General features: G+C 37.1%; 4 protein-coding genes across 5 annotated transcripts; 3 read left to right on the forward strand and 1 right to left on the reverse strand.

Annotated features, from left to right (window-relative positions):
- Positions 1-166: 166 nt before the first annotated feature.
- On the forward strand, positions 167-3,255 carry LOC105391368 (thioredoxin domain-containing protein 9). Of its 2 annotated transcripts, none has more exons than XM_048627890.1 (7): positions 167-330; positions 420-492; positions 594-693; positions 786-987; positions 1,291-1,426; positions 1,633-1,844; positions 2,931-3,255. In XM_048627890.1, the coding sequence occupies exons 2-6, from the start codon at positions 428-430 to the stop codon at positions 1,766-1,768; spliced, it is 639 nt and encodes a 212-aa protein (XP_048483847.1). In that variant the 5' UTR covers positions 167-330; positions 420-427; the 3' UTR covers positions 1,769-1,844; positions 2,931-3,255. The 2 variants fall into 2 exon arrangements, with proteins under 2 accessions (XP_048483847.1, XP_048483848.1); XM_048627891.1 differs by having other exon boundaries at positions 1,633-1,824; positions 2,926-3,255.
- Positions 3,256-7,986: 4,731 nt separating this feature from the next.
- Positions 7,987-10,064, forward strand: LOC105389598. Its single transcript, XM_011560741.3, has 5 exons — positions 7,987-8,209; positions 8,297-8,505; positions 8,609-8,821; positions 9,073-9,227; positions 9,470-10,064. The coding sequence occupies exons 1-5, from the start codon at positions 8,131-8,133 to the stop codon at positions 9,699-9,701; spliced, it is 888 nt and encodes a 295-aa protein (XP_011559043.3). The 5' UTR covers positions 7,987-8,130; the 3' UTR covers positions 9,702-10,064.
- On the reverse strand, positions 9,795-15,303 carry LOC105389599 (ras-related protein Rab-2A). The gene is made up of 6 exons (XM_048627961.1): positions 15,106-15,303; positions 14,413-14,572; positions 13,997-14,152; positions 12,282-12,462; positions 11,691-11,822; positions 9,795-11,390 (listed from the first exon to the last, which is right to left on the reverse strand). Exons 1-5 carry the CDS (start codon positions 15,149-15,151, stop codon positions 11,727-11,729), a joined length of 639 nt encoding a protein of 212 aa, XP_048483918.1. The 5' UTR covers positions 15,152-15,303; the 3' UTR covers positions 9,795-11,390; positions 11,691-11,726.
- Positions 15,304-15,440: 137 nt separating this feature from the next.
- On the forward strand, positions 15,441-24,490 carry LOC105393458. The gene is made up of 7 exons (XM_048627960.1): positions 15,441-16,943; positions 18,025-18,194; positions 19,506-19,667; positions 19,987-20,072; positions 20,503-20,660; positions 21,123-21,401; positions 23,467-24,490. Exons 1-7 carry the CDS (start codon positions 15,692-15,694, stop codon positions 23,667-23,669), a joined length of 2,310 nt encoding a protein of 769 aa, XP_048483917.1. The 5' UTR covers positions 15,441-15,691; the 3' UTR covers positions 23,670-24,490.
- The last annotated feature ends 304 nt before the right edge of the window (positions 24,491-24,794 follow it).

Consider the following 24,794-nt stretch of genomic DNA (forward strand, 5'->3'; position numbering starts at 1 on the left):
TAGGGTTGTTGCTTGGTGCAAGAGGTGTGGCAACACATACAAAAAAAAACAACTGCCATACTAACCAAAGACAAGACAAAGAAAGACTGCCAAGGTGCCAAGCCTCTATTTAGTCTGTGGTGCCAAGCCAACTCAAATGTCAAGTTGCTGTCAGTCAAGCAAAGCAAGTCAAAGCCTCCAATCCAAGGACGAAAAAGTTTCTCTTCGAGGCGGTGTTTGTTATTTATCTGAAATTATCGAATAAAACTTGATAAATCTTACAAGGAACTTATTTTTCATATATTTTTCTGCCACTGCTTCATTTTCCTCCAACGTCAGTAAATTTAAAAGGTATTTTGTTGGTGTTATTCATTGTTTAGTAACCATGCTTTGCCGTTGTCATGATTCATACTAAAGCATTACTTATTTTTCCTTTTCAGTTTTCGCAATGGATCAAGTTATAGCACAAGTCGCTCAAAACGTCGAAAAACAACTCGATAATGAACTTGAAAGGTAAGAAAATAAAATTTATCAAATCATATAAAGGTACCTACAGCAAAACAATTTCAACCCACACATGACCCACACTTATTTATTTTTTTGTATACGTGTAGATTAGACGCACTGGACAAGGATGATATTGAGGTGATAAGGCAGCAACGTATTGCTGAAATGAAGAAGAGGGCATCAAAGAAACAAGAATGGATGGCTAATGTAAGTAATATTGATAGCTTGATAAAATATTATGAACCTATTTACTAATAATTGTCTTTGAAAACTACAGTATAAATATTTTTACTTCACAGGGTCATGGAGAGTACACAGAGATAGGTGATGAGAAAGAGTTCTTCACTGTCTGCAACAAGTCGGAGAATGTGGTGTGTCACTTTTACAAGAGTGACACTCCGAGATGTGCCATTGTCGACATGCACCTCAAACTGTTGGCCAAAAAGCACATAGAGACCAGATTTGTGAAGCTGGACGTTGAGAGGGCACCATTCCTCACAGGTACACTGATAAAATTGTTATACATGGTAATCCATAGTGAGCAAGAACTACCATAAATACTGAAGATAGGGCAGGTCATGTGGGATTGTTATTGTACATACACCCTATATTGATGCAAATGTATGAATATCTATTGACTTTTTTGGTTCGGACAATTTGTCTGTAAGTCTGCATGTCATAGACTACCTATATTGCAAAGCATCTTACGCTGTAAAGAAAGACCCATATTGTAAAACTAAAAGTATGTAATTATAGGTAGTATTTTTGTTATTGTTTTGTGTTAATTGCTTTTCAATATTTCAGGACGTCTGAAGATCAGAGTGATCCCTACTATTGGTTTGGTGAAGGAAAACAAGACAAAGGACTTCATTGTTGGTTTCACAGATCTTGGTAACAGGGATGATTTCACAACTGAAGTATTGGAGTGGAGAATTGCTAGGTAAATAAAGTGATACATATTATGTTTGTATTAAGCTGCATACAGACTGGCCCAACGAACACCCAAGATGGATATTTATCATACATAGGTATATAGTACAGGACAGGGCAGATTGCAGCAACCAAGGTCAATGTAACCCGTTTGTTGGAGTTCGTTTGGTCGGCTCATTTGGGCCTAATCATTTTAAACCAATGTTGATATTTCAGATCTGATGTCATTGAGTATTCTGGGGACCTCACAGTGCCTCCGGCTGAGGCTCGGAAGCAGAAGATTTTGCACATTCAGAGCAAGAAAACTATCAGGGGTAAACAGGACAGTGATTCAGATGATTTTAGTGACTAGTTTTAGTAACTATTCTTCTTTTTTATAATATTATATTATATTAAAAATATGGAACAAAATACTATGGAACATAAAAATTGCCCTCTTTGCCCGTCGTACGGTTCTGTTGTCCGGTCAACCGGACCACGGGAAAAAAATATTTTCCGTAGTTCTGCAACGAAAAAATTATAAACCCAGTGTGACCATTCTGAAAAATAATATTTTACATGCTCCGGTTGCCTTTTAATATACGTAACTATAGGTACCTACCTTACCTATACAATCAAAGGAGATTTAAAATAACAATGGAAAGTATAATGAAATAAGAAAAAACTGAATATTTAAATTCCCTCTTTGCCCGTGGTACGGAAAATAAATATTACCTACTAATTATCTTATATTTGCTAGCTTCTCCAAAGCATAGCCTAAATCAATTTCTTCGTTTAAAAGTTGCAATTAAATATGCCTTATTATATCGTCATTTAGTATATCTTCCCGTTTAATACAGGGTGTTGCAAAAAGGGTATACTAAGCCGAAACCTACATGTGCAGCATATCTAAGCCATTTCAGTTTCGAAATTAGAATTTCAAAATTAGAGAAAAAAAAATCATTTTCCATAGAAACTTTGTTGGTTACGTGACTTTTTACTATGGATAATGTTTTTTTTTCGCGAATTTTGAACACCCTGTATAAACATTTTGTTTATTACATTTTGTAACTCTGATTTGTGTTTGCTTATCATCCTTTGCATTTCAGTTTTTTATAAGGGCTACATCTCCACAGTAACGAGCCATCTTTGTAACTACAATTTTTGTAATACTGATGCCCATCAAATAGCAGCACTTTTTCCTTGAAATGTAGTGTAAACGTTGAGACATAATTCAGTAATATTTTCTAAGCCGTATAGATAGATAGCAACCAACATAAGAAACAGTAAACATTTCTATCGTTTTTTCAGGAAAACAAACTGTCAGAATAAAAAAAAAATTAAATATTTTAAACAAAAAGGTCAACTTGATAAAAACTTAAAGGGTTTAAACTAGATCTTCCGTAGTCCGGTCAACCGGACTATGGAAAAAAATTATTCTTCCGTAGTCCGGCCAACTGTACTACAGAAAAAAAATATTTCCCGTGGTCCGGTTGACCGGACCACAGAACCGGACAACGGGCAAAAAGGGAAAAATTGTTATGTCACTTCATACTAATAATGCAAGTACCTACTTTTATGGATGTTCTTATTAAATATGCATTTTAGTATTCACTCTTTTTTAAGTACTCAGTATTTTTAATTATTAGATACCTATATCTCATGCATACTATTTTATACTTATTTACATTTTTAAATTACTTGTTAAGTTGCTGCTACTTTGAAAGAATAAAACAATGTTTACAATAAATAACTAAATATCGAGCCTTATTAGAAACTTATTTAAAACTAATGAAATTTGCCCAGCTTGGCTTATTAAATCTTTATGGTTTTTATGTAATAAATTATTTTTTAATTCTATGTTAATAGTATTTTTGTTTAATCTTATTAAGTAGGTAGTTTAAATTTTTTAGGTAGCTGTTCTGCTTTCAAGATGCAGTTGTTATCGAATTTAATTTCTTTATCATTTTATCTACAGTATGGTAGAAAGGTATATTCCACAGAAAAAAAAGTTAGTCCCATATTTTTTTGGCTATATAGAAATCCATTTGATAAGGGGGGCACACATACGAGGGTGATACCGAAATGATCGGGAATAGAAAAAAGTACAAAGATATCATAATATTATTTACTTTTATTGTTTTTCAAAGTAGTCTCCGTGACATTCAATGCACTTTTTCATTCTATTAAACCAATCATTGAAACAGTAATTCCAGTCTGAAGTGGATACTGTCAAAACAGCTGATTTGTAAGCTTCGACCGCCTCTTCTGGGCCGCTAAACCGTTGACCACGTAGCATATCTTTAATTCTTGGGAATGTAAAATAATCATTGGGGCTCAGATCAGGGCTATACGGAGGATGGTCCATCAACTCCACGTTTTCCATATTTAAAAACGTTCTTGTTTTGCGAGCGGTATGAGAGCTTGCATTATCGTGGTGAAGGATTATACGACGATTCGGGTTAGTTTTACGAAGTTCTCTTACGACTTCCGGCAAACAAACTGTTGTGTACCAATCAGCAGTAACCGTCCTTTGTTCTTGTAATGGAATCGTAGCCACATGGCCAGTTTTCGATACAAACGAAGCGACCATTTTTTTCGACACGCTGCGTGAGCGAATAACTTTTGTTGGCTTGACCTCACCTTCGAAGACCCAAACTGCCGATTGATGTTTTCTTTCGGGCTCATATGAATAAATCCACGATTCATCACCAGAGACGATATTGTAGACAGCATTTGAACTGCCTCCATTGAACCGTTGCAGAGCAGATCGACACCAATTAACACGAGCCGACTTTTGTTCCTCGGTCAAACGGTGGGGCACCCAGCGCGAAACTAACTTCTTGACACCCAGTTCTTCATGTAAAATGGTTTGAATGGCTGTCATACCAATGCTGAGAGAAGCCCGAATCTGCTCGTATGTCACATGTCTATCTTCTTTTATTAACTGGCGTACAGCATCGATGTTATCTTGTGTTACCGCCGACCAGTAGAAGGGACTGTGGTAAGAAAGGAACGTCCACGGCGAAACTCAGAATACCAACGATATATAGTCGTTTTACTTGGTGCTTCAAGTTTATAAATAGAAACAAGATCGGCGAGACATTGTTGTTGAGATAAACCTCGACGAAAGTTGTGAAAAATTATTGCACGGAAATGTTCCCGCGTAAGCTCCATTTTTTACACCGACCAGTCTGTGGCAGTCTGTAGCAACTTATAACTTATAACTTCAAGCGAGCTTCAAACACAAATGTATGGAGTTTGGATAGTTTTGTTTATGGTGCAGTCATTCTATCTCACTCACTTCCTCTAACCTTTCATGTCTCATAAAATTACCTACTCTGTATAAAATGTCATCTGTCATTTACCTACTCTTTGCTATATTACCTACTCTGTGGTCTGTGTCACTCACTGCTGTCAGTCGTTTTGTTCAATGTCGGTTATATTTAAATTTTCAATTTGTTATAAGTACAATAATACCATGTTAATGAAAAAGTGGATAGAATCAGTTTCCTTTTAAGTGTATGTGGTGTCTAAAACAATAAAATCACTACCAAAATGTTAACAAGAAAGTGCGAAATATGTGGACTGTAATCGAATTGTAAAGACGGCCAAAGTCGTTTTTTTATGGCCAGATTTTCTTTGGACGTATCTCGGTAAGTAAAAAATAAGTAGCTATAAGTAAGCAACGTATCTTCCTCGATATAAAGGGATATTTCTGTAAGAAAACATAATTTGCTCCGTTTCATTTCAAAATATAGTGTTGGGATGAGACAATTTTTCAACACGACAACAAAACTGTCGATATTTTTCTCAGGTGTAAAAAATGGGTAATAGCTACGGGCTAGGAAGATTTAGCATATATATGTTCCCATTGAAAAACTGCACCAGCTAAAATTTATATGTGGAAATCACTTCAATGCTACAGATTTTAATACGAAGAAGAGTCGGTTGAAAAAAACTGCGGTTCCAAGGCTAAGACTAACTCTAAAGCCACTCTCTGATGAAATACTAAAAGAATTTCCTTTGAAACTTATGAAAGAAGAGTAGGTATTGTTAGTAGATTTTATAATACACATCATGTACACCCAGGGGCAGAGAAACCTAACCCCTCCCAGAAGCATTGTTAATATGTGAGGGGGACTGTACAATTACAATTGAATTTGTTCCATTGAGTGGCATTTACCTATGTTTTTCTAACTATTTCTTAATTGATTATTTTACAGAACAAGGTGCATCATGTTCTACAGATAATAATATGACCAATATTCCACCAGTACAATGTGCTGTAGAAGTACACACGACACGACAGGACTTTGCTGAAATCAAGGGGATATGTACAAAAGTTCTACTCGAGAGAGCCACGTACAGGATCTTCACCCCCTACCAGAATAGAATAGAAGAGACATCAACGTACAGGCCAAACGGCTCAAGCTACAATGATGAGACTTGGCAAGTAGGTTCCTTATGTAGTGTAGGTGAGCACTAAGAAAGAAATTTCCGAAATTCTCACAGGAACGGAAATTAGCGGGATAATATTTTTGTATGAAAAATCTAAACCAAATCTAAGTTAGACGCTTGAAATTTGGCATGCAGGTACCTTAGTAAACTTAAAGCTTAGTTACAAATACAATAGGATATTGCTAAATTTCTACAGGAATGGGAGTTAGCAGGAAAAAATATTTCCCACGGGAAAATCTTTCAAGGTGAAGCAAAGCTCGCGGGAAATGCTAGTACATATGTATAAATGTTTATAAATTGTTAAATAAAAAAATGTTTTTGTTTATATCAAATCTTTTACTGATCAAAAACTGTTTTACTTTTTGATTAACTTCTAATTTATAAGGGGATTGATGACATACCTACATACTAAAACAAGTCGTATAGGTACTGCATAGTAGTTAAACAAAAAGAAAAGCATTTAAAAACTGGCTAGCTTTAGCCATATACAAAAAGAGAAATCGTTACGGCCACACTACACAGTTCTAAGAGCACCGATAATTCGTTGTAAATATGTTAATGTACAGTTTTATAACATACATGCTACGAGTTATCGATACCGTTCGAACTATGCAGAATTATCGTAACGATTCCTTGTAGTGTATACCTACGTCAACCATTACAAGAGGCGTCGATTATCGATATGAAATAATACCTAGGTACATCACTATTTTGGTACATCACTAAATAAATAAATAAATAAATATGTGGGGACATCTCACACACGGCCATCCGACCCCAAGCTAGGCAGAACCTGTGTTATGGGTGTCGGACAGCTGATATATCTACACAAATACATAGATAGATAGATACTAAATATAAATATCAACACCCAAGACCCGAGTACAAATATCTGTCTTTAAACAAATATCTGCCCCAGCCGGGAATCGAACCCGGGACCTTCGGCATAGCAGTCAGGGCCACTAACCACTACGCCATTCGACCGTCAACTATTTTGTGTTTGTAATGTTGGCAGCACTGACTGGTTTAAGTGACACAGGTTGGTAATGATTCATTATCCAAACTTTGTGTTTTTATTCTTAGGAAGTCCGGTCTCTTACTACTATATTACCTACTCTGTGGTCTGTGGCAACTTATAACTTCAAACGAGCTTCAAACACAAATGTATGGAGTTTGGATAGTTTTGTTTATGGTGGAGTCATTCTATCTCACTCACTTCCTCTAACCTTTCATGTCATAAAATTACCTACTCTGTATAAAATGTCATCTGTCATTTACCTACTCTGTGCTATATTACCTACTCTGTGCACCGACTTGTCAAATTCAAATGGTCAATACTTTTTTTAAAATTCGAAAATGGAATTATGTTTGAAAAAACACTACATTTGATACACCAAAAAGGTTTCACTCTAATTTATTCCTAAGTATTCTATTACCGATCTTTTCGGTGTAGCCCTCGTACTCTATGGGTATGCCAGATGTGCGTGGAGATAGACATGTGCAGTGGTGTGGACCTGCGCAGGCGACCAAACCGGAGTCCCTCGCTAACACCGCGACAAACGGTAAGTATACAAGTTCATCTATAAAGTTACGAAAACAAGTAACTGCGCAGCCATAGGTTCCTGCACAGGCAGATGCAAAGTACATTGCTTGTACTTCCATAACAAGAGGGGCAGTCCTCATGCCACAATCTTATAACTATGGCCATTGACATAATATGTCATTTATCAATATATTATGTACTAGCTGTTCCCGCGAGCTTCGCTTCGCCTTAAAAAGTGTTCCCGTGGGAATTCCGGGATAAAAAGTAGCCTATGTTCTTTCTCAGGGTCTAGACCATATGTATACCAAATTTCATTCAAATCCGTTCTGTAGTTTTGGCGTAAAAGAGTAACAGACAGACATACTCAGTTACTTTCGCATTTATAATATTAGTTAGGATTATATATTATGTATATTACTATGACATCATTGTGTATGGCCTACTTTAGATATCCATAATTATTTATTCATCGAGTATCGCATCAATACATAGGGGAAATGGATTACATGAAAAATTACCTACATAGTACTAGTACAGTGGAGAGTGGAGGGGACAGTGAGATCGGTACCTCAGAATGATAACGGTCATACGCATACATTTGTCACTATACCACAGACTAGGCAAGGGAAAGGGATGCTGTGGCAAAACCAACCGTCAAAATATTTCAAGTTTGGGATTGGTGTTGTTTGTTTTGTTTACTTGCTAAATAGGTTTTCCTTCTTTATCTTGTAATGTCTGCATATTATAAAGGATCGCCACAGAGGAGGGAACCAAGAGTTTCCAATAGAGTTATCAACGATCCTGTTGCTGGTAAGATAATAGATTTTTGATAAAAAGTAATATCTTACAACTTTATGAACTTAAAGTGTTTTGATCTGGAAATAATTTACATTTCAGTCATTTACAACCAAGCCTCTTGGCGGATAAGCAAAGTGACCGCATTGTATAACTTACAATACGAAGCAGTGAAGTTGAAGCAATATCGTGCAAGTATAAAGCAAGCTCTTGTAAACATAGTCACAACTAACTCCAGTCTCAAATACTCAGTGAATGTAGTTGGTGAGCCACAGCTCAAGTATTCTGAAGATGATTCCGACGCACTAATGGTGAGCATTCCCATATCATTCTAAGTACATATAAAGTTAACTTGGTACTAAGAGTACTAAATACAATCATTCTAAAACACTCCACTAACTATGTAATTTTCAGATAACAGTATCAAGTAGTTCATCCAGTGAGAACTCCAAATCCGCAGTAGTGTATGAAGCAATTCTTCTCTCCTGGGGTATGTGCAACACTGTGCCTGAAGCTATACATCTACCATACTTACTGGAGCGAGGAGAGCAAAAAGTTGGAACAGCTGTGAAAACTGCATTTGCTAGCATATTTGACTGCAGGATCATACCATTTAGTTTCAATCAGGTTATTTTTTTAAGTTTCTTTTAAATATTGAAAATTGGTTCTGAGTAAAGTATACCTACTTACATAACATAGCAGTGACTGATGGAGTTAAGTATAAGATATCTTTGGAGAGACTTGGGCTGAGAATCACTTATTTACCATTATTTATCTACAAATTAATGCTGCTGGTGTTTTAATCTAAAGAGTTATCATGGAAATGTTAAATTAAAAAAAATACAGTAATAACTAATCCAATGTTTATCTTATTTCAGAGACAGATATTACAATTTGCATTCAACTTTATTGAGAATGAAACATCAAACTTGGACAAGCCCATGAAGTTTATTTACAGCACTCCAAATGTGGACACAAAGGACAAATTAACATTGAGCTTTGAAATTCAAGATGTTTATTTAATTTTAAACAGGTAAGTTATTTTATTTCTATATGTGGTATACTGATTAATGAAGATGAAAATTTATTGAGTCTTTGAGGAAGTAAAGGGCAGTGTATGGCTCAACTGTAATCCCATAATGCAACTGGTAAACATAATTTGTATCTATGTAAGCTAATAATAATACTAGTATCTACTATCCTCCCTTACCTTACCTCTTACCTGTACCAAAAAATTGTGTAATATTTAGTAACTAATCTAAAGTTAATTTTCAGTATGAAAGAAGAAGCAAAGAAGAGGTCAGAATTAGTATTCCTAACATACCAAGGACTGCAGAATCAGATATTTGACACATTTGAGTTTGACATAGCGGTGCTGAACCTACATGAAGTGGCACTGCCCAAGGCTTCCGTCAAAGACAATGGTACTTTCAAAATGAAGACACCCGAAATGGTGAACTCGGTATTTACAGTTCTAAATGAAATATGTACTATAGACGCTGTTTAGTAGGATAAAAGCTGAATTAAGAACTATCCTATACCAGTTTTAAAATTTTAAGTATTAAAAATGTACCTATTGACAATAATAACACACAAAGAATATTTTTTAACATTTATTCTCATGAATTACATCTTACAAATGTGTTTGCATATTGTAACCTTACAAATTATACATCATTACAATGTGCTAAACTTAAAAATAAGTATATTTTTGCTATATCATGTCTTTCGTTACCTTGCAAGCAGTCCTTTTTAGATTCCCCTTAGTTTAATGGATAAGGGACATTTAATTTTACTTGTGCACAACTTGTACTGTACTAGGCCAGATATGAAGCATGTGAACACACATTAATGTTCAAGATGTAGAGCATATACAAATAAAATCAATGTTATCTGGCTGGCCCAATTCAAAGTAAACATACCTTTGGTTGCTGCTGCGTGGCTACAAAAATAACGATAGTTTTGAATAATGGATACTGATTCTTGTAAAATAACAGAATAATTATAAATAACAAAATATGTATTGTTAACACAGAATAAAATTCATTTTGTAGAGATCTTTTATGACAATAACAACGTAAATAATTTTCTGTTCATAAATTGAGTTAAAAAAAATCCAAAAAATACATATTCAGTTACGGTACCTCCATCTCTGACAAGAGATTTCTGTTCTACTCGTAGTGTTTCTAATCCTTAGTCAAATAAGTCCTCTTTATCACACCAATATGTTTAAAACTAAAGAATAAAAATAAAATTAAACTATCTGTCTCATTCCGGCACACCACAACAGTATCATTAAATTAATATTTTTTAAGGTAATTGTGGATAAATGCGAGACAAAAAGATGAATGAATTATTGTAAACCTTGGGATGTTAGCATTAGAAATGAAATTCAACACATTTACATCACACTTAAAAAAGCTTCATTATTTAATGAAGGAGCTAATATATGAAATACAACTATACATGGTGATGATAAATGTAGCCCGACTGTTCCTTTTAAAGGTATTGTTCTGATCACCTCTCTTGACAAAAAACCTAAACTAGTAGAGATGTCTGTATGTAGGTGTTATGAAGTGATGATATTTAAAATTGTAGATAACTGCCACCAAAATACAGGCAGGATTATGGAAACAAATGACAAATGTCGGTCTTAGGAATATTTTACTACTATTTTAACGTATTTACATACCATAAATTGACTGCAAGTCCATGCCAAAGTATTAAAAGTGTAAAATTTTGGAAGCCAATATGCTTTTATACCACAATAGAGCTCTTTATGTTGCAAAAAAAGATTTTATTTTCTGGATTAAAATAGTTTACTTGTTCGATCAATATTTTGTGAAATAAAAAGATTAGCACCTCCAAAATTTTAGTTAGTCATCGAGCCGGGTTAGTTATAGTTGATAGCTGTTTGCCACGTTCCCTTGCCTATAGTATACAGGCTGTTGCAAAAAGGAATAGAAGTAGATACCAAATCGGTTTTGGACATTCGCGAAACATAATATCTATGTAGTTAATATTATGGTACCCGTTTTGCAACAACCTGTGGATGACAACACCTCTTGTCTATGCCTGTTCGGCGTAAATGTAAAAGTCCCGATGCTAGCGAGTCCGCAGCGTATAAAATAATTATAAAAGTCCGGCATGCAGTAAGTTTCGAACCAGAATTCGTTGCACACAGCTGTACCACCTCCTGTGGAAGATCAAGAAAAAAGTGTTTTAAATCGTGAATAAATCATAAGTAGTTATTCTGTGCGACTTTTAATCTTTTTAATAAACATAAAGGCAAGACAACTTTTGTGTGTGAAGGTTATTTCACACCAACGAGTGTGCGTTGTTCTATGCACACCACACAACGTCTGGTGAGTGACAGAGACCAACACATCCATTTTATTTACATTCCATAACTTCCGTCATCATTTAAATTAGTCGCATAACCTGAGAGTGAGATAGCGCTACACGCAACCCTGTTGAGTAAAAGAGACAAGCATACCCGTCGTCGTTCCGCTCAGTGTGTGCAGGTCAGCACCTAACAGCAGCCGCCGCCGGCCGCGCCCCCCGCGCCCGCGCTCGCCCCCGCGCCGCCCCCCGTCGAGTGCTGGGGACCGATCTTGATGCCGTTCGCCTGTGGATTAACATTTATTGGCATTATCAGCATGACCAAAAAGGTTTAAAAAACACCATCACCAACTATAGTCGATTCTTGGATCAACATATCCCATCGATTATTTGTTGTTGTATAAGTCTTAGCTGTTAGATAGCAGTGATCATGGGAGCTAGGCAGGCCAACTGAAAATTACACCAATTTCAAATCCTCCCAAATTGTTACTACAGCGTTACCAAAAATTCGTTATCATTATCAATGACGAGAAACCAGCTTGTAAATAAATTAATATGTTTTCAAACATTACTAAATCCAAACTAATTTAATTAACTGGTTGAATCAGACACCATAAAAAACTATTGTGTATGGTGCGATATCGTGACTTCGTGATTCTAAAGGTTAAATGACATCCAGATTCATCCCTTTGACACACAAAACGTATACGCGCCGTTACAAAAGGCTCAAAAAACTATAACAAACCTCGTTGTTAATATCAAACACGCCCTCCTGTATCTTCTCGTAGATCTCCTTGGCGGTGTTGATGAAGGCCTCCTCGACGTTGGCGGCGGTCTTGGCGGACGTCTCCATGAACACGAGCCCGTGCTCGCGCGCGAACGCCTCTCCTTCTTCCTTCTTCACCTCGCGCCGGGACTCCAGGTCACTGGAGGGGGGTTAGAGGAAATTGTATAAAATATGAGTTTAGGGGTGGTGATAGGGAGCTACTTCAAGAGAGGGTTAGTACTTCACAGGTCTTCTCTTTTACTGTGGCAGGTCCCTATCAGTGGCATAGTGTAAAAAAATAATGCGTTCACGGTAATGCAACCATAGGTAAAATACCAATACTGATAGATGACAAATAATGATACCGAATTTAGGTAGAATAAGTAAAAAGTGTTAAGATATAGGAAATAAATAGGTATACCTATGCATTACTAAAATCAAACAGTATTCACTGCGCCCCAGCCAGGGTAATGTAAACATAGACGGCAAAATCATTGATAGTAATCTTGTATGTCAGTTAGATGAAACCATTGATCCATAAACCATTATTCATTAGGTACCTATCTATACGCTTCAACTGCTATTGTTTTTACACCTAGCTCATGTAGGTATCTACAGTTACCATACAAAGTGAAAAAGGAATAAAAATCCAGTAAACATGTGCTTGAATTTCCAAGTAAATAAAAATAAATAAGGGTGACCAAGTTCAAAAGAATACGACCTCAAACGGCTGTGCCATAAAACTTGTTGTTCTGTGAAAAAGTAGTTTTGTTGACGTATCGATCGACTGATAACAGCGATTAGGACGATGCTCCCTCCAGCTGTGAGGAGACACGAATTTCTAAAGACATCGTAGAAATTAAGTTATTATTATGTGCGTATGATTACCTAAGTAGGTCACGATTAGAACAAAGCATTTTGCATCACTATGCCATATAAGACTGTTCTGCACCCTACAGTTTCGCGTGTCGAATGTTACCTTCCTCTTCCTCTTAGAAGCGTCTTTAGGAAAAGTGGCTGCAGGTTGTGGTTGCGGGTCGATATATCACCTCAGAATCAACCAGCATCATTTTGATATGAGTGATATGACACAACGAGTTTAATGCCTCTGATATTAGTATTGCATTACCACTCTCATTACCATTTTGTTCCGCAAGTGTTCCGTCTTGGCCTTAATTATGTAGAGCACACAATGCATAACATTATAATGACACCGTTTGGCAGAGATCCTAAAGATCTTATTACCTCAGTAGTAAAATAGTATTGCTTTCAATATTATGTCATTCTCAAGTTAGATAGAAAGCATTTGCTTACGAATTTCAGCATTTGTTGCACACAAAATATATAAATACTTTTTTTCTCATACTGACAGAAAAATTATGTTTTTGTTGCAAAACAGCCATTTATCTCAATAAATCTAATTTTACTATGTAACTAAGTACCTGAAATTTATATTTTTGTGAACCAGTGAAAGTTATATTTTTAGTTCAGATCTGATTGTATTTGACCAGCCTTCCATATTATTTGAGACAATGGAGGGCAGAACAAAGCAAACAGCATTGAATGTTGTTTCTACATCTATTTCCCATTTTCTTTAAACAGTTGATTTATGCACCTTATAGTAATTTTGTTAAGATTAGTTAATTGCTTAAATAAATATTTTGTATTACTCTTTCATCAGCTTTGTCACTTACCTCTTATTTCCAATAAGCATGATGACCATATTAGAGTTGGAATGTTGGCGAGCATCCTCAAGCCATGTGGTGAGGTGGTTGAAGGTGTCTCGCCGAGTGATGTCATACACCAGGAGCGCCCCCGCTGCTCCTCTGTAGTAGGACCGGGTGATTGACCTACAAACATAACAGTGCTGTTTGTAAATAAAGTAAGGTTTCACATTTATGTGGTATGAATCAACTATGACTAATGAACTGTTCCCTAAGGATTATGCATTTACATGTATGTATGTACCTATATGTTTATGTATTATGGTTGGGCATTATTATTTCCTTTAGGATCTGATTCATCGGAATCTGGTTGAAGACAGTAATATTCACCAGAATAATTTGGTCTCTTAAATCATTAAGTGCCTGAAAATATGCTGAATAATAACCTGAAAGCTTCCTGCCCAGCAGTGTCCCAGATCTGCAGTTTGATCTGCTTGCCGTCAATGGTGATCATGCGAGCACCAAACTCCACTCCAATAGTGAGGTCATGGACGGGCTGGAACCGCTTGTCCGTGAACTGTAGCAGTAAGCACGACTTTCCTACACCTGTTGAATAAACATGATTACATTCATCTATCAGTATTTATATTTTAGGAGTGAAATAGTGATGTGGACATTGTGATTTCTACATATTTGGTGACTGATTATTGTATTCTTTTAAAATGTATGTGCTAGATTAAATTAGTGCCTAATTATGTTTGTTAATTATATAATATTGTAAAGCTAACAAAGGAAAACAACAAAGACCTTGGATCAGATCTTTGTATCCAAACAATCAAAGATAGTTCTAATATTCTGTATCTAATGGTGTGAGTTTCTCTTTGGATTCCATGAAACTCAACGGAGCAATTATTGAACGTTTAACAAGGGGGATGAGTGTGCGTAGGCGTAATAGGTATATACGCGATTGGATAAAATATTATCGTGAAATACAAAAACATCATTAATAAGAATATGGACATTCGATCATTTGAATTTTAAGGATAGTGTTGCATGGATGATAAGCTTTGTTAAATGAAAAAATAGATAAACATAGTATGAAATAAGCAAGATAAAACACTGAGGAATAAAATCAATACCTGTGTCGCCAATGATGATGTATTTGAATAGGTAGGCGTACGCCATTTTTAGCACAGTATTTGATAATTATTTATAAATACGGAGAAAAACCACAGTTTAAGACGTAGAATAGATCGTAATAAGTAAAATTAGACGCAATTTTTACAATATTCACAGCTGGTAGAATCAGAATGTCATTGTGAAAAATTGACAACTAAATAATAAAAACTTATTTTTGTCTATGGACGTGGTTAATGGCATAGACAAGATAAACGTAATGAGCCTGATATACACTGGTCAAGTACAAATAATAGGTGGTAAGTAAAGAATAAAACCGATAAAATCCGGTTTTTCATTACATCCACCTCTAGCGATTTAGGCGAAAACGCAAACGGCTGTCAATTTTAGTTTGTTATTTTATTGCAAAATGTGTTTTGTGTCTTGATTCTTAATTTATAGCCATGAAACTATCAATGAAATACTACGGGATTATATAAAGTAACGTAATAAATCATAACGTGTACATTTGAAGTTATTTTGAATTAAGATAACCTTAGAATTTCCAATGTTTACAATGCTGCTGCCGATTTGCACGCATTTCTAGCCATGGATCCACGTGATAACAATGATTCTTTTGGAAAAAATGTTGATAGGGTCGGTGAAAGTAAGGGCACCAAAAGTTGTAAGGATAATACTAAACAATGTGACCGTGGGGATGTGTTTAGTGCAGTGTCAAACCAGCCAGGAACTTCGGCCTCGAACGGGCCGCTCGCTGGAGTCGTGAACTCTGTGCTCAATGACAACCGGGCGCCGGCTGCTCTGAGCGGCACCAACCCGGAATACGGCCGGGACGCAGCCGCCCCCGGCTCATCACATACTGGCTCCAACACTAACACCAACCCTCTCAATCAGCAAGAGCCTACCGTTAGTAGGATACCTAAGACATGTAGTAATACCCCTGAAACTGAACAATCATGTCAGAGGCACAAGGTGTGCCTTGACAAAGTAGCAAATAATTTCAATGTCCCATCTACAAGTGGAGCAAGTAAACCCTGTGATAAAATTGACAACAGTGCTTTCAAAGAAAGCAGAAAACGACCTTCAAGCTTAAGATTAAACAGACAAAATGATGATGAGGAGGAGAGCTCGAGTGATACTGGCAATGATGACTGCTCACTGGGGTCAGAGGATGGTTGTGTGTACACTTACAGGGGAGGAGAACATTTGGCAGATTTGCCAAGTTCCTTCTTCAGTTTGGACATGGGACTGCCTCTAGACATGCACCTCCCAGCTCAACCTAACTATGTACCCAGACCAGAAGCAGTTGGCCCTGTTGTGAGGGAGAGATCTCGGGAGTCCAGCCCTGATATGGACTTCTTGGAGATGGATTTTGATCCCGGACCCTCCAATGAAGTAGATTCAGGAGAGGAACTCAGTCCAGATGAATTAAATGCTGACTTGGAGGCTGGAGAAGAAATGATTGAGGAAATTGCAGAAGTATTAGGCAACAGACAAAGTCCAGGGTTTAATTTAGCTGGTAGCAGGCCCAAATCATCATCATGTGAAGCATTGAATGTGTCATCCTTCATGAGCTGTCAACAACCGGAACCTATGCCATCTACGAGTAGTGGTATAACTAGAGCTGTTGTGGAATTAAAGCCAGAGCCGCAGGCATCAGGGTCAAGGTCAGGATTGGTGGCCACTACTAGTGAGCCGTGTGGGTCAGTTATTACGCACATCAATGTCCGCGGAGAACACTTGTTAGTGCGACGGACTACATCACAAACTGTACCAAATGTACCTGTAAGTCTCCATGTGTCCAGTGGGGACCTGGTCTCCCCTAGAGAATTACTAAATCGTAAGTTTGAACAAATAAATCCTTAATGGACAACATTTCATTTTCTTTACCCTATATTTTTATTAGCTATTCGGAAAGTTTATAGAAAATTAGTGGACCCGTATTTTTTTATTTTGTATATACATTAATTTTTGCATGTTATTTTTAACTTTAAAGTTAATTATTTTAAAACCGGAAGTGACGTCACATATTAGGCACAATTTTTATTTTTGTCTATTGCCTGAGTCTCGAAAAAAAACATAAATGACACTGACAAGTGACATTGAAACTTTGTTTACATGCCAACCAACAAATGGGTCATTTTCAAATGACATTGATATTTCTGATGATGGAAAGTAGGTACTTATCATGTAAAAAAATAAGCAGAAGCATTTTTTCAACTGTGTAGGCGGTGGCATGCTCTGGGACATATTATATAGAGGTCATCTCTTAATAATAAATAAAAAAAATAGTCAGAAAGTGTCAGAACAGAATTAATGAAAATGACCCAAATAAACAACAACGTCACGATAAAACGTCAACGTCAATCAAAAATGAAAGTGACAGTTACTTTGTTTTTAAATATATGGGCTTTGATCATCAAAATGCATCGCACCTGATGCATGACGTCATCAGCACTTTTTTACTATTTTATGATTTTCTCGAAAATGATACATCCAAAAAATACAAAAACATTTTTTTTGTGGCCTTTAGAGCTAAATCTCGAAATGGTTTTCGATTTATAGCAGCTTTAGTTTTTTGAAATGTTGTCCATTAGATTGTCCACTTTTTAAATACTTTTGTCTTAGCAATATTGTCCAACATGTGTCTTATGGTATATTATTATTACTACATGATAAACATATAAATGGCATGGTTATGGCAACTGTGCATACAAAAGTGTATTTTGTTACCACATTCTGTAACTTACTTTGCTGAAGAGCAGAGCTCTTACCAACTTTCAACTAGGCAGAAGTGAAACAGTTTTGAAAAAGGGTGATATTTATTATGTTACATTATATTTTTAATGATTTGTTTAAATTTATCCATAAAAAGATTGTCAATGAGCATAAGCACCATTAATTGTGTGTAAAATTTACAGAAGAGGAGCAACCAGAAGAAGGGCACCTGTCCTACCAGATCAACCAGGGAGAGCGGCCCACGTTCGACCCGCTGAACCTCTCGTCCACGCTGTACCACCTCAACATGGCCAAGAGGCTGATGGTGGAGGGGACTGCGGCTGAAATTGAAAACAATGACATTGCTAATTTTGTGAGTAACATTTTGAGTATATTCTATGAAATGGATCTTATTATGGGGTTCATATATTTTGGTATGTATTACAATCTAAATTATGGGTTTTTTATTATGGATAGTGTTAGCATTTTATAATTATTATTGTGTCTGGAGTTCAGTTCTTCGTAGATAGATACTTAACTCGCCAGTGCTCGCGTCAAAATTTCGTGACACAAACAGTCGCATGTGGGTCTTTTCGACCCGAAAGTAAATTGCTCTATTTTCTCGAAACAAAAGAAAATTTAGATATTATTGTACATTAAACGTATGGTTAGTAATGAAACTATATTCAAATCAAAATTATTATTGAATTATGTATAAAAAAATATGTATAAATGTATAAAAATTATTATGTATAAAAAAATATGTTTTGACAGTTTCAAAAGTAGTATGCTTCATTTTCATATTTATCTACATAGGAACATAAATTACAGCTTATTATTATTAATTTTATATTTATGAATAAAAAAAACTTATTTTTATCTAAACTAATAACCATTCTTCAGAGAAACAAAAAATAAATTAACTTTTTATATAAAAAAATAATCAACAATCAGGCTTCAAAGTTAACATAAATTTACATATAAAATTACTTCTTCATTGTATTGATTAAGTATATAATTCGGTATTTTCTTCGGTATTTTCACATATTCGGATTACAATTATTGCATAAAAATGAAGTGTGATCTCTACAACGATCGTCTAAAAGGTTACGTGACATTTCTGAAAAGAAAAAATGATAAAATAAAAAAAATATCAAAAAAATTATACTGACACAAAGCGTCGCTCTTGGGTTGAAAAGACCCATACTCACTTTGAATGTCCGTCCTGTCCATGTGCCGCGGGCAATCTGGTCGGGGTGCGCAGTGCGGCTAGCCTATATGGTAACTTAAAGGTACTAAGCACGCCAATTAGTAATATCGAATATTTTAAAAGTTATCGAGGTATAAATAGAGTGCTGGTCTTTTCGACCCACGCGCGACTATCCGCGGGTTAAGTAAAAACCATGGTAACAAAGATGAGAGAGAGATATGTCTCCACATATTATTATGTCCTTATATATTATTAAAATATAGGAACTCTTGTACTGTAATGATTCTTTGTGAGGATGAGATTGTGGCTTTTCTTTTATGTTTTATCTGATTCTGAATGAACTAAACTCCTCACCTAGATGACATAACTTTAGTTCAGAGTGTTGAATGGGGTTCCATAGACATATTCTTTTCTGGTCCCCAAACCATAGACAAACTTTGTTTTTTTCTTCAGCCTTCTGCCCTTCTATTCCAGGCGCGCGACACGGGCGCTGCCGGGGCGGGCGACGGGGCGGAGGGGGTGGAGGGGGTGGCGGCGCCGCGCTGCATGGTGTGGACGGAGCGGGAGGCGTGCGAGCGGCAGGTCACGCAGATCGCCACCTCGGCCTGTGGCGCCACCGCCGTGGTCAACGTGTTTGTGAGTTGACAAATAACTTGATGCTGCAGGGCTTGCTGGAACGATAGCTAACGAGAACTACCCATACTATATAAACTGAACTGGTATTACAACCAATAACGAACTACGTAAAACAGTTTTAGGAGGCTTCTACGGCGAAATACTAAGTTTAGTCGAAAAGTGTGACTAAAAAATAATTGGTCTGACTAATCCTTTCTCCGCGGTGATATTCCTAAGAAACCGCCTTTACTTAGTTTACACAGTTTGAAAAATGGCAGTACTTACTTAAACATAGATTGTGTAACTGAATATAACAAGTATCTATTGTGTATGTTTGCAGATAGCGCTGGGCGCGCCCGTCAACGTGGAACGCATCAACGCGGCTGTCGGCACGAGACAGCGAGCCAACCACGCGCCGCTGGCGAGGTAGCGACACTTTCTCCTATGAAATAATTTCCACCCCCTGGTTACGTTTTCTTCAAAAGTTACAAGAGAGTTTCCGCTAGAGGCGCCACTTTGTATGCAAGAAAACGGCAACTTTCCTAGTTTATGCGGTGTATCGCATCATGGGTCTATTGGGTTATAAATTTTACGAAATCCACATAAAATGTGGACATATGACGACAATTGACATACATAGTAAATACATCGAATTTATTGCCTCATCCGAAGCTTACGCCGAATTCATAAGGCTTTTTAACACTTTAAAATAGGTTTAAAATTGACGTTGATACACGAATTTCATGTTGTTTACTGACTCGTGTGTCAATTTTAACCTTGTAAATTTACAATTCATTCTATGATGAGTTAGACTCTACACTACAATACCGACTGATCAATCTAACCACCCATCCAGGTACCTGCTAACGCGAGCAGTAGCCGGCTGTACGGCAGCGGACCTGGTGAGCGGCATCCAGCGCGCGTCCGACGGGCTGGTGACGGCGCGGTTCTTCCCCACGCACCCCGAGCGGGTCGTGTCGCTGTCGCACTGGCTGGCTGACTGGATCTCGCTGGGTTAGTGTAATAGTACCTTTAATTATGTCGGGTCGCAGCGTGCCATTACATTTTATATCAACTAATGCACACTATGCCGGGCCTCATTTATATATAAAACAGGATGGAGATGCGGCCCGGCACGCTGCGCCCCGATACAATGTGCGCGAACCCTAAGACGATGAGGCAATGAAAATGCAATGCCAAAGGTGTCGGGTTCGATCCCCGGCTGGGGTAGATATTTGTTAGAATTACAGATAAATATTATTTGTACTCAGGTGTTGGGTTTTTAATGTTTGTGTTGTGTGATAACTCTAAATCGTCTGCCAAGCGTGGAGATGATAATATAAATAACTGTAGTCTTGGATGAGAACGTTGTCCTTCAGCAGACTGTTTACTGGATGTATGTATCGTCATCTGTCAGACTGTACGCTGTACTTGTGTTCTGTGTACTAAAATAAACCTACTTCATACCTATTCCAGGAGCAGTCCCAATTCTGACATTAAACCTGCAAGTGGGCGCAGAAGGTGAAACCCCAGACGCGTGGCACCATCAGATGGTGTTCGGAGTGTCATCCCGAGGCATCTACCTCTGCAACCCCGTCGAGTGTGTGAGGGAGAGCGCGCTATGGCCGCGTCTGGCCTCTCCCTCTAACCTGTTGATACGGACCAGGGATGTGCTACAGAGGTTCACTCCGAGGACGGATCTGACGCCGCTGATGGCCGTGCCTGATCGCAGGTGGCATACGGCTAATGTTTTAGGTGAGTCTTTTTTGTGCAAACAATCCTCTAATAGAATTTAATTCGGTAAATAGGTTTTGAATCACAATCTTAACATAACTTGTGGTAGCTGAAGTGTAAATTTAAAATGTATGCGGCAATACGCCCGTCATAGAGGGTTTTCTATTGGAAACATCAACCACAGCAACGAGAAAGAAACTCTTTTTTAGTCGCAGCATGGTCGCAGCTTTGGTTCGGATTAGGGTTGGCAATTTATTTATCGTAAATGTTAGCCGAAACGAATTTAGATTTTACCATCCAACGCTCCAAGTCATTTTACAAGCTAGCGCATGATTTACGACGGCAACAACAGAGGGCGCTAGTGTCAGTGTATTATTTAAATTCAAATTATCCGTAAGTAAATAACCCTTACAGTTAAATAAGCTATATCTGCTAAAAATTTTACTAAAATCCCGTTCATACACATAAAAATACAAAAAGCGGATTTTTCCAAGTTTTCAATTAAAGATGATAAAGTCGGTTTCGAACCAGCGCTAGGTTGTTGAATATCATCGTGAAATTCGCACTAACTCTCGACTGGGAGCGTGGCGTCTCCTGTAATCCGGCTTCTCGGAGGTCTGGTTCAGAGGATGGTTTGAGGTCGGGAGTCCTGGCGCTGAGTGGCCCATGTTGACTGGACGTCCACACTAAGCCTGGTATTAATATGGATTCCCCGGAGGAGTCTGGGGAATGCAGGTTTACTAAGGAGAGGCGAACCGGGCCAGGGGGGAAACCCAGCAGCCAAAAGTCTCCGTATCGGGCAGTAGTGGGATAGCGGCCAGGAGTGGGCGCTCCGTGTCAGCCCGACCAACACAATCAGACCTGATCCTTTTTGCACGAGAAGCGTGACACTGGCACTACATTATAAATTGAGTGGATGAATATCAAACTGCCATATGTCACGTCCACGCAAAATTTGGGAAATGGAGGTTTTTGTTTTCTCTATTATTTAATGGTGATAGAACTTGCCCCGTGATTTAATTAGTTGACTTGTGACCTTAAGAATGTATTTTAATAAACAAATCCATTATAACACTCATAGAAAGGCGTAAAAGTTAATAAACAGTTTGGACTTATAGCAGTTTGATATGCCCATACAAGACTTATGCTGTTTTGATATGAGTCATAAGGACTTATAGTTGTTTGAAAAATACTTATATCATGGGCCGGACTCACTACGACTAATATAGTCTATATTCTATTAAATACAATGAAGTTAATCAACCAAAATTTATCGGTAGAAAAGTACCTACCTACCGTATTATATTCTACCCGATACGGCCCTGTGCTTACTACGAAAATGCTTTGTGATTGACACGTGGGTTGGGAAAAAGGGGTTTTAAACTTACTTCGCCATGGTTTTCTGTCGTTTTTTTGCTACACTCTTCAATCTGTTCCTTTTCCGAGCTTTATCAGGGTCCACAATCACAATTTCCTCAACATTTTCAATCATATTCGTTATAAAACACTGGGGGCACACACCACAGCCTCGAAATTCTCACCAAGACTGACGCCATGTTGAAAAAATTACGCTCTGTGATTGGCCGGAATGGACTTGTGAAAATTTGTAATGCGAAACGGTTAGACTTAAAAGGATTTGAAAAAAACTTACTTTTTTAACAGCTTTTTTCTCATGGATGCTTTGCACTTATTGGAACTTGAAGGGCATAGGCAAACTGACATTTTAACGGAGAACACGACCAAATCAAGAAGTCAATTTTTCGGGTAGGTGCACTTATGGCAGTTTGATATTCATCCACTCAATTATAAATTACATATTTGATTTACATGACGCATTTACATAGCAATTACTTTATTTAATCGGGAATGTTATGGTGTATGTATATTTCATAGCTACATATTGATTTGTTTATCAGATAAGGTTCTGATGAATTTGATTCCTCATAAAGAGAGTTTAGAGGAAATTACATTTGCAGCCCAAATAAATACACATAAACAAAAATAAATTGCTATAAAAATACGAAGCATAATCCATACCAAATAATCTTGTACTAACCATTAAAACCAATCCCTTTCCTCTCCCCAGGTCAAGTAGTGAACGTGATCCGTGAGTGGCGCGCCACAGGCTGGTCCGAACACGGCGTGAGAACGCGTCACATCTCCATCCCGGCGTCCTACCAGGCGGGGGTCACCATCGCCGCGCTCACTGGCTCCGAGGCTCACAGGAGACTGATGCACGCTAGCCAACTGCCACTGTTGTATGAAGATGGACACTCGCCAAGTAAGTGAGGGATAGAGCGAGCTACAGAGCGGAGGTGAAAGCAGGATGGCTGTATATTTTGGAGATGGACACTCCTCAAGTAAGGGAGGGATAGACGATACACGTTGGAGTGGAAAGCAGGATGGCTGCATGTTTTCGTAGAGATGCAGGTTGTCTCTTTGTCATTGATAGATGGCGCCATGGTGTGATGGGTGTAGTTTTACATAATATTGAAGGTCCACTCAAAAGGATAAGGAGAATGTGATTATGATAAGATAGTCACACAATTCGTGACTTTTTGGTATTTAAAGGTATTTGTGATGAATTTGAGGATATTTGAAAATGCGTTTTAAAACGCGTGTATTTTTTCCGGGCTGTTTTCGTGAGGTGGTCTTATGATATTGATGTAGGGAAAAAGAAAGTAAAAGTAAATTAAAGTATTTTACTGGAAGTAAGTTCAGAATATACCTACCAATAATATATGGTTGATATTTGAGCTTTTAATATTTTGAGTATAAAAAGAATATTACGATGTAAATATGTATGTACTAATATTTTTTGTCAGTGTAATTTTGTATGTATACTTACATAAAGCCATGATACGTTCCTTAAAAAAATTGCACTCAAGTTTGTTTTTTTAGAAAAAGGAAGCTTTATTGTAAAGCTAGTAGCATTATGAATTTGTCAAGTGTAATTAAAACAAACAGCAGTGTTAAACGCTCTGGTATTTAGAATTATAACTAGGTACATATTTTCCATCAAATTCTTAATCTTTATTGGTACGTGTCCCGCGTGCCATATATGTCTTCCCAATGTTCCCACTTCACCACCAATTGTTTATAAAATAACAGATTGTTTTTATGTTATTTATATACGGGGTTATTTGCAAGTAGACCTGATCCTTTCAGGAGGTGATAGAGGAAGGCATTTCCAGTCGATTATACCCTATAATGCATTATCCGAAACTTAACCATTTCTTAGATATTTAATATTTAAAGATTTTTTGAATTTTTGCCAAAATTTCATGTTTAAAACAGAAAATAAAAAAAACTAGCCATATTTCAATATTTTTTTTGTTTGTTTAGCATTAGTAACATCTTAATAAACATGAAATTTTGGCAAAAATTCAAAAAATCTTTAAATATTAAATATCT

The sequence above is a fragment of the Plutella xylostella genome, chromosome 19 (assembly GCF_932276165.1).
Source record: "Plutella xylostella chromosome 19, ilPluXylo3.1, whole genome shotgun sequence".
NCBI classification, from domain to species: Eukaryota; Metazoa; Arthropoda; class Insecta; order Lepidoptera; family Plutellidae; genus Plutella; species Plutella xylostella.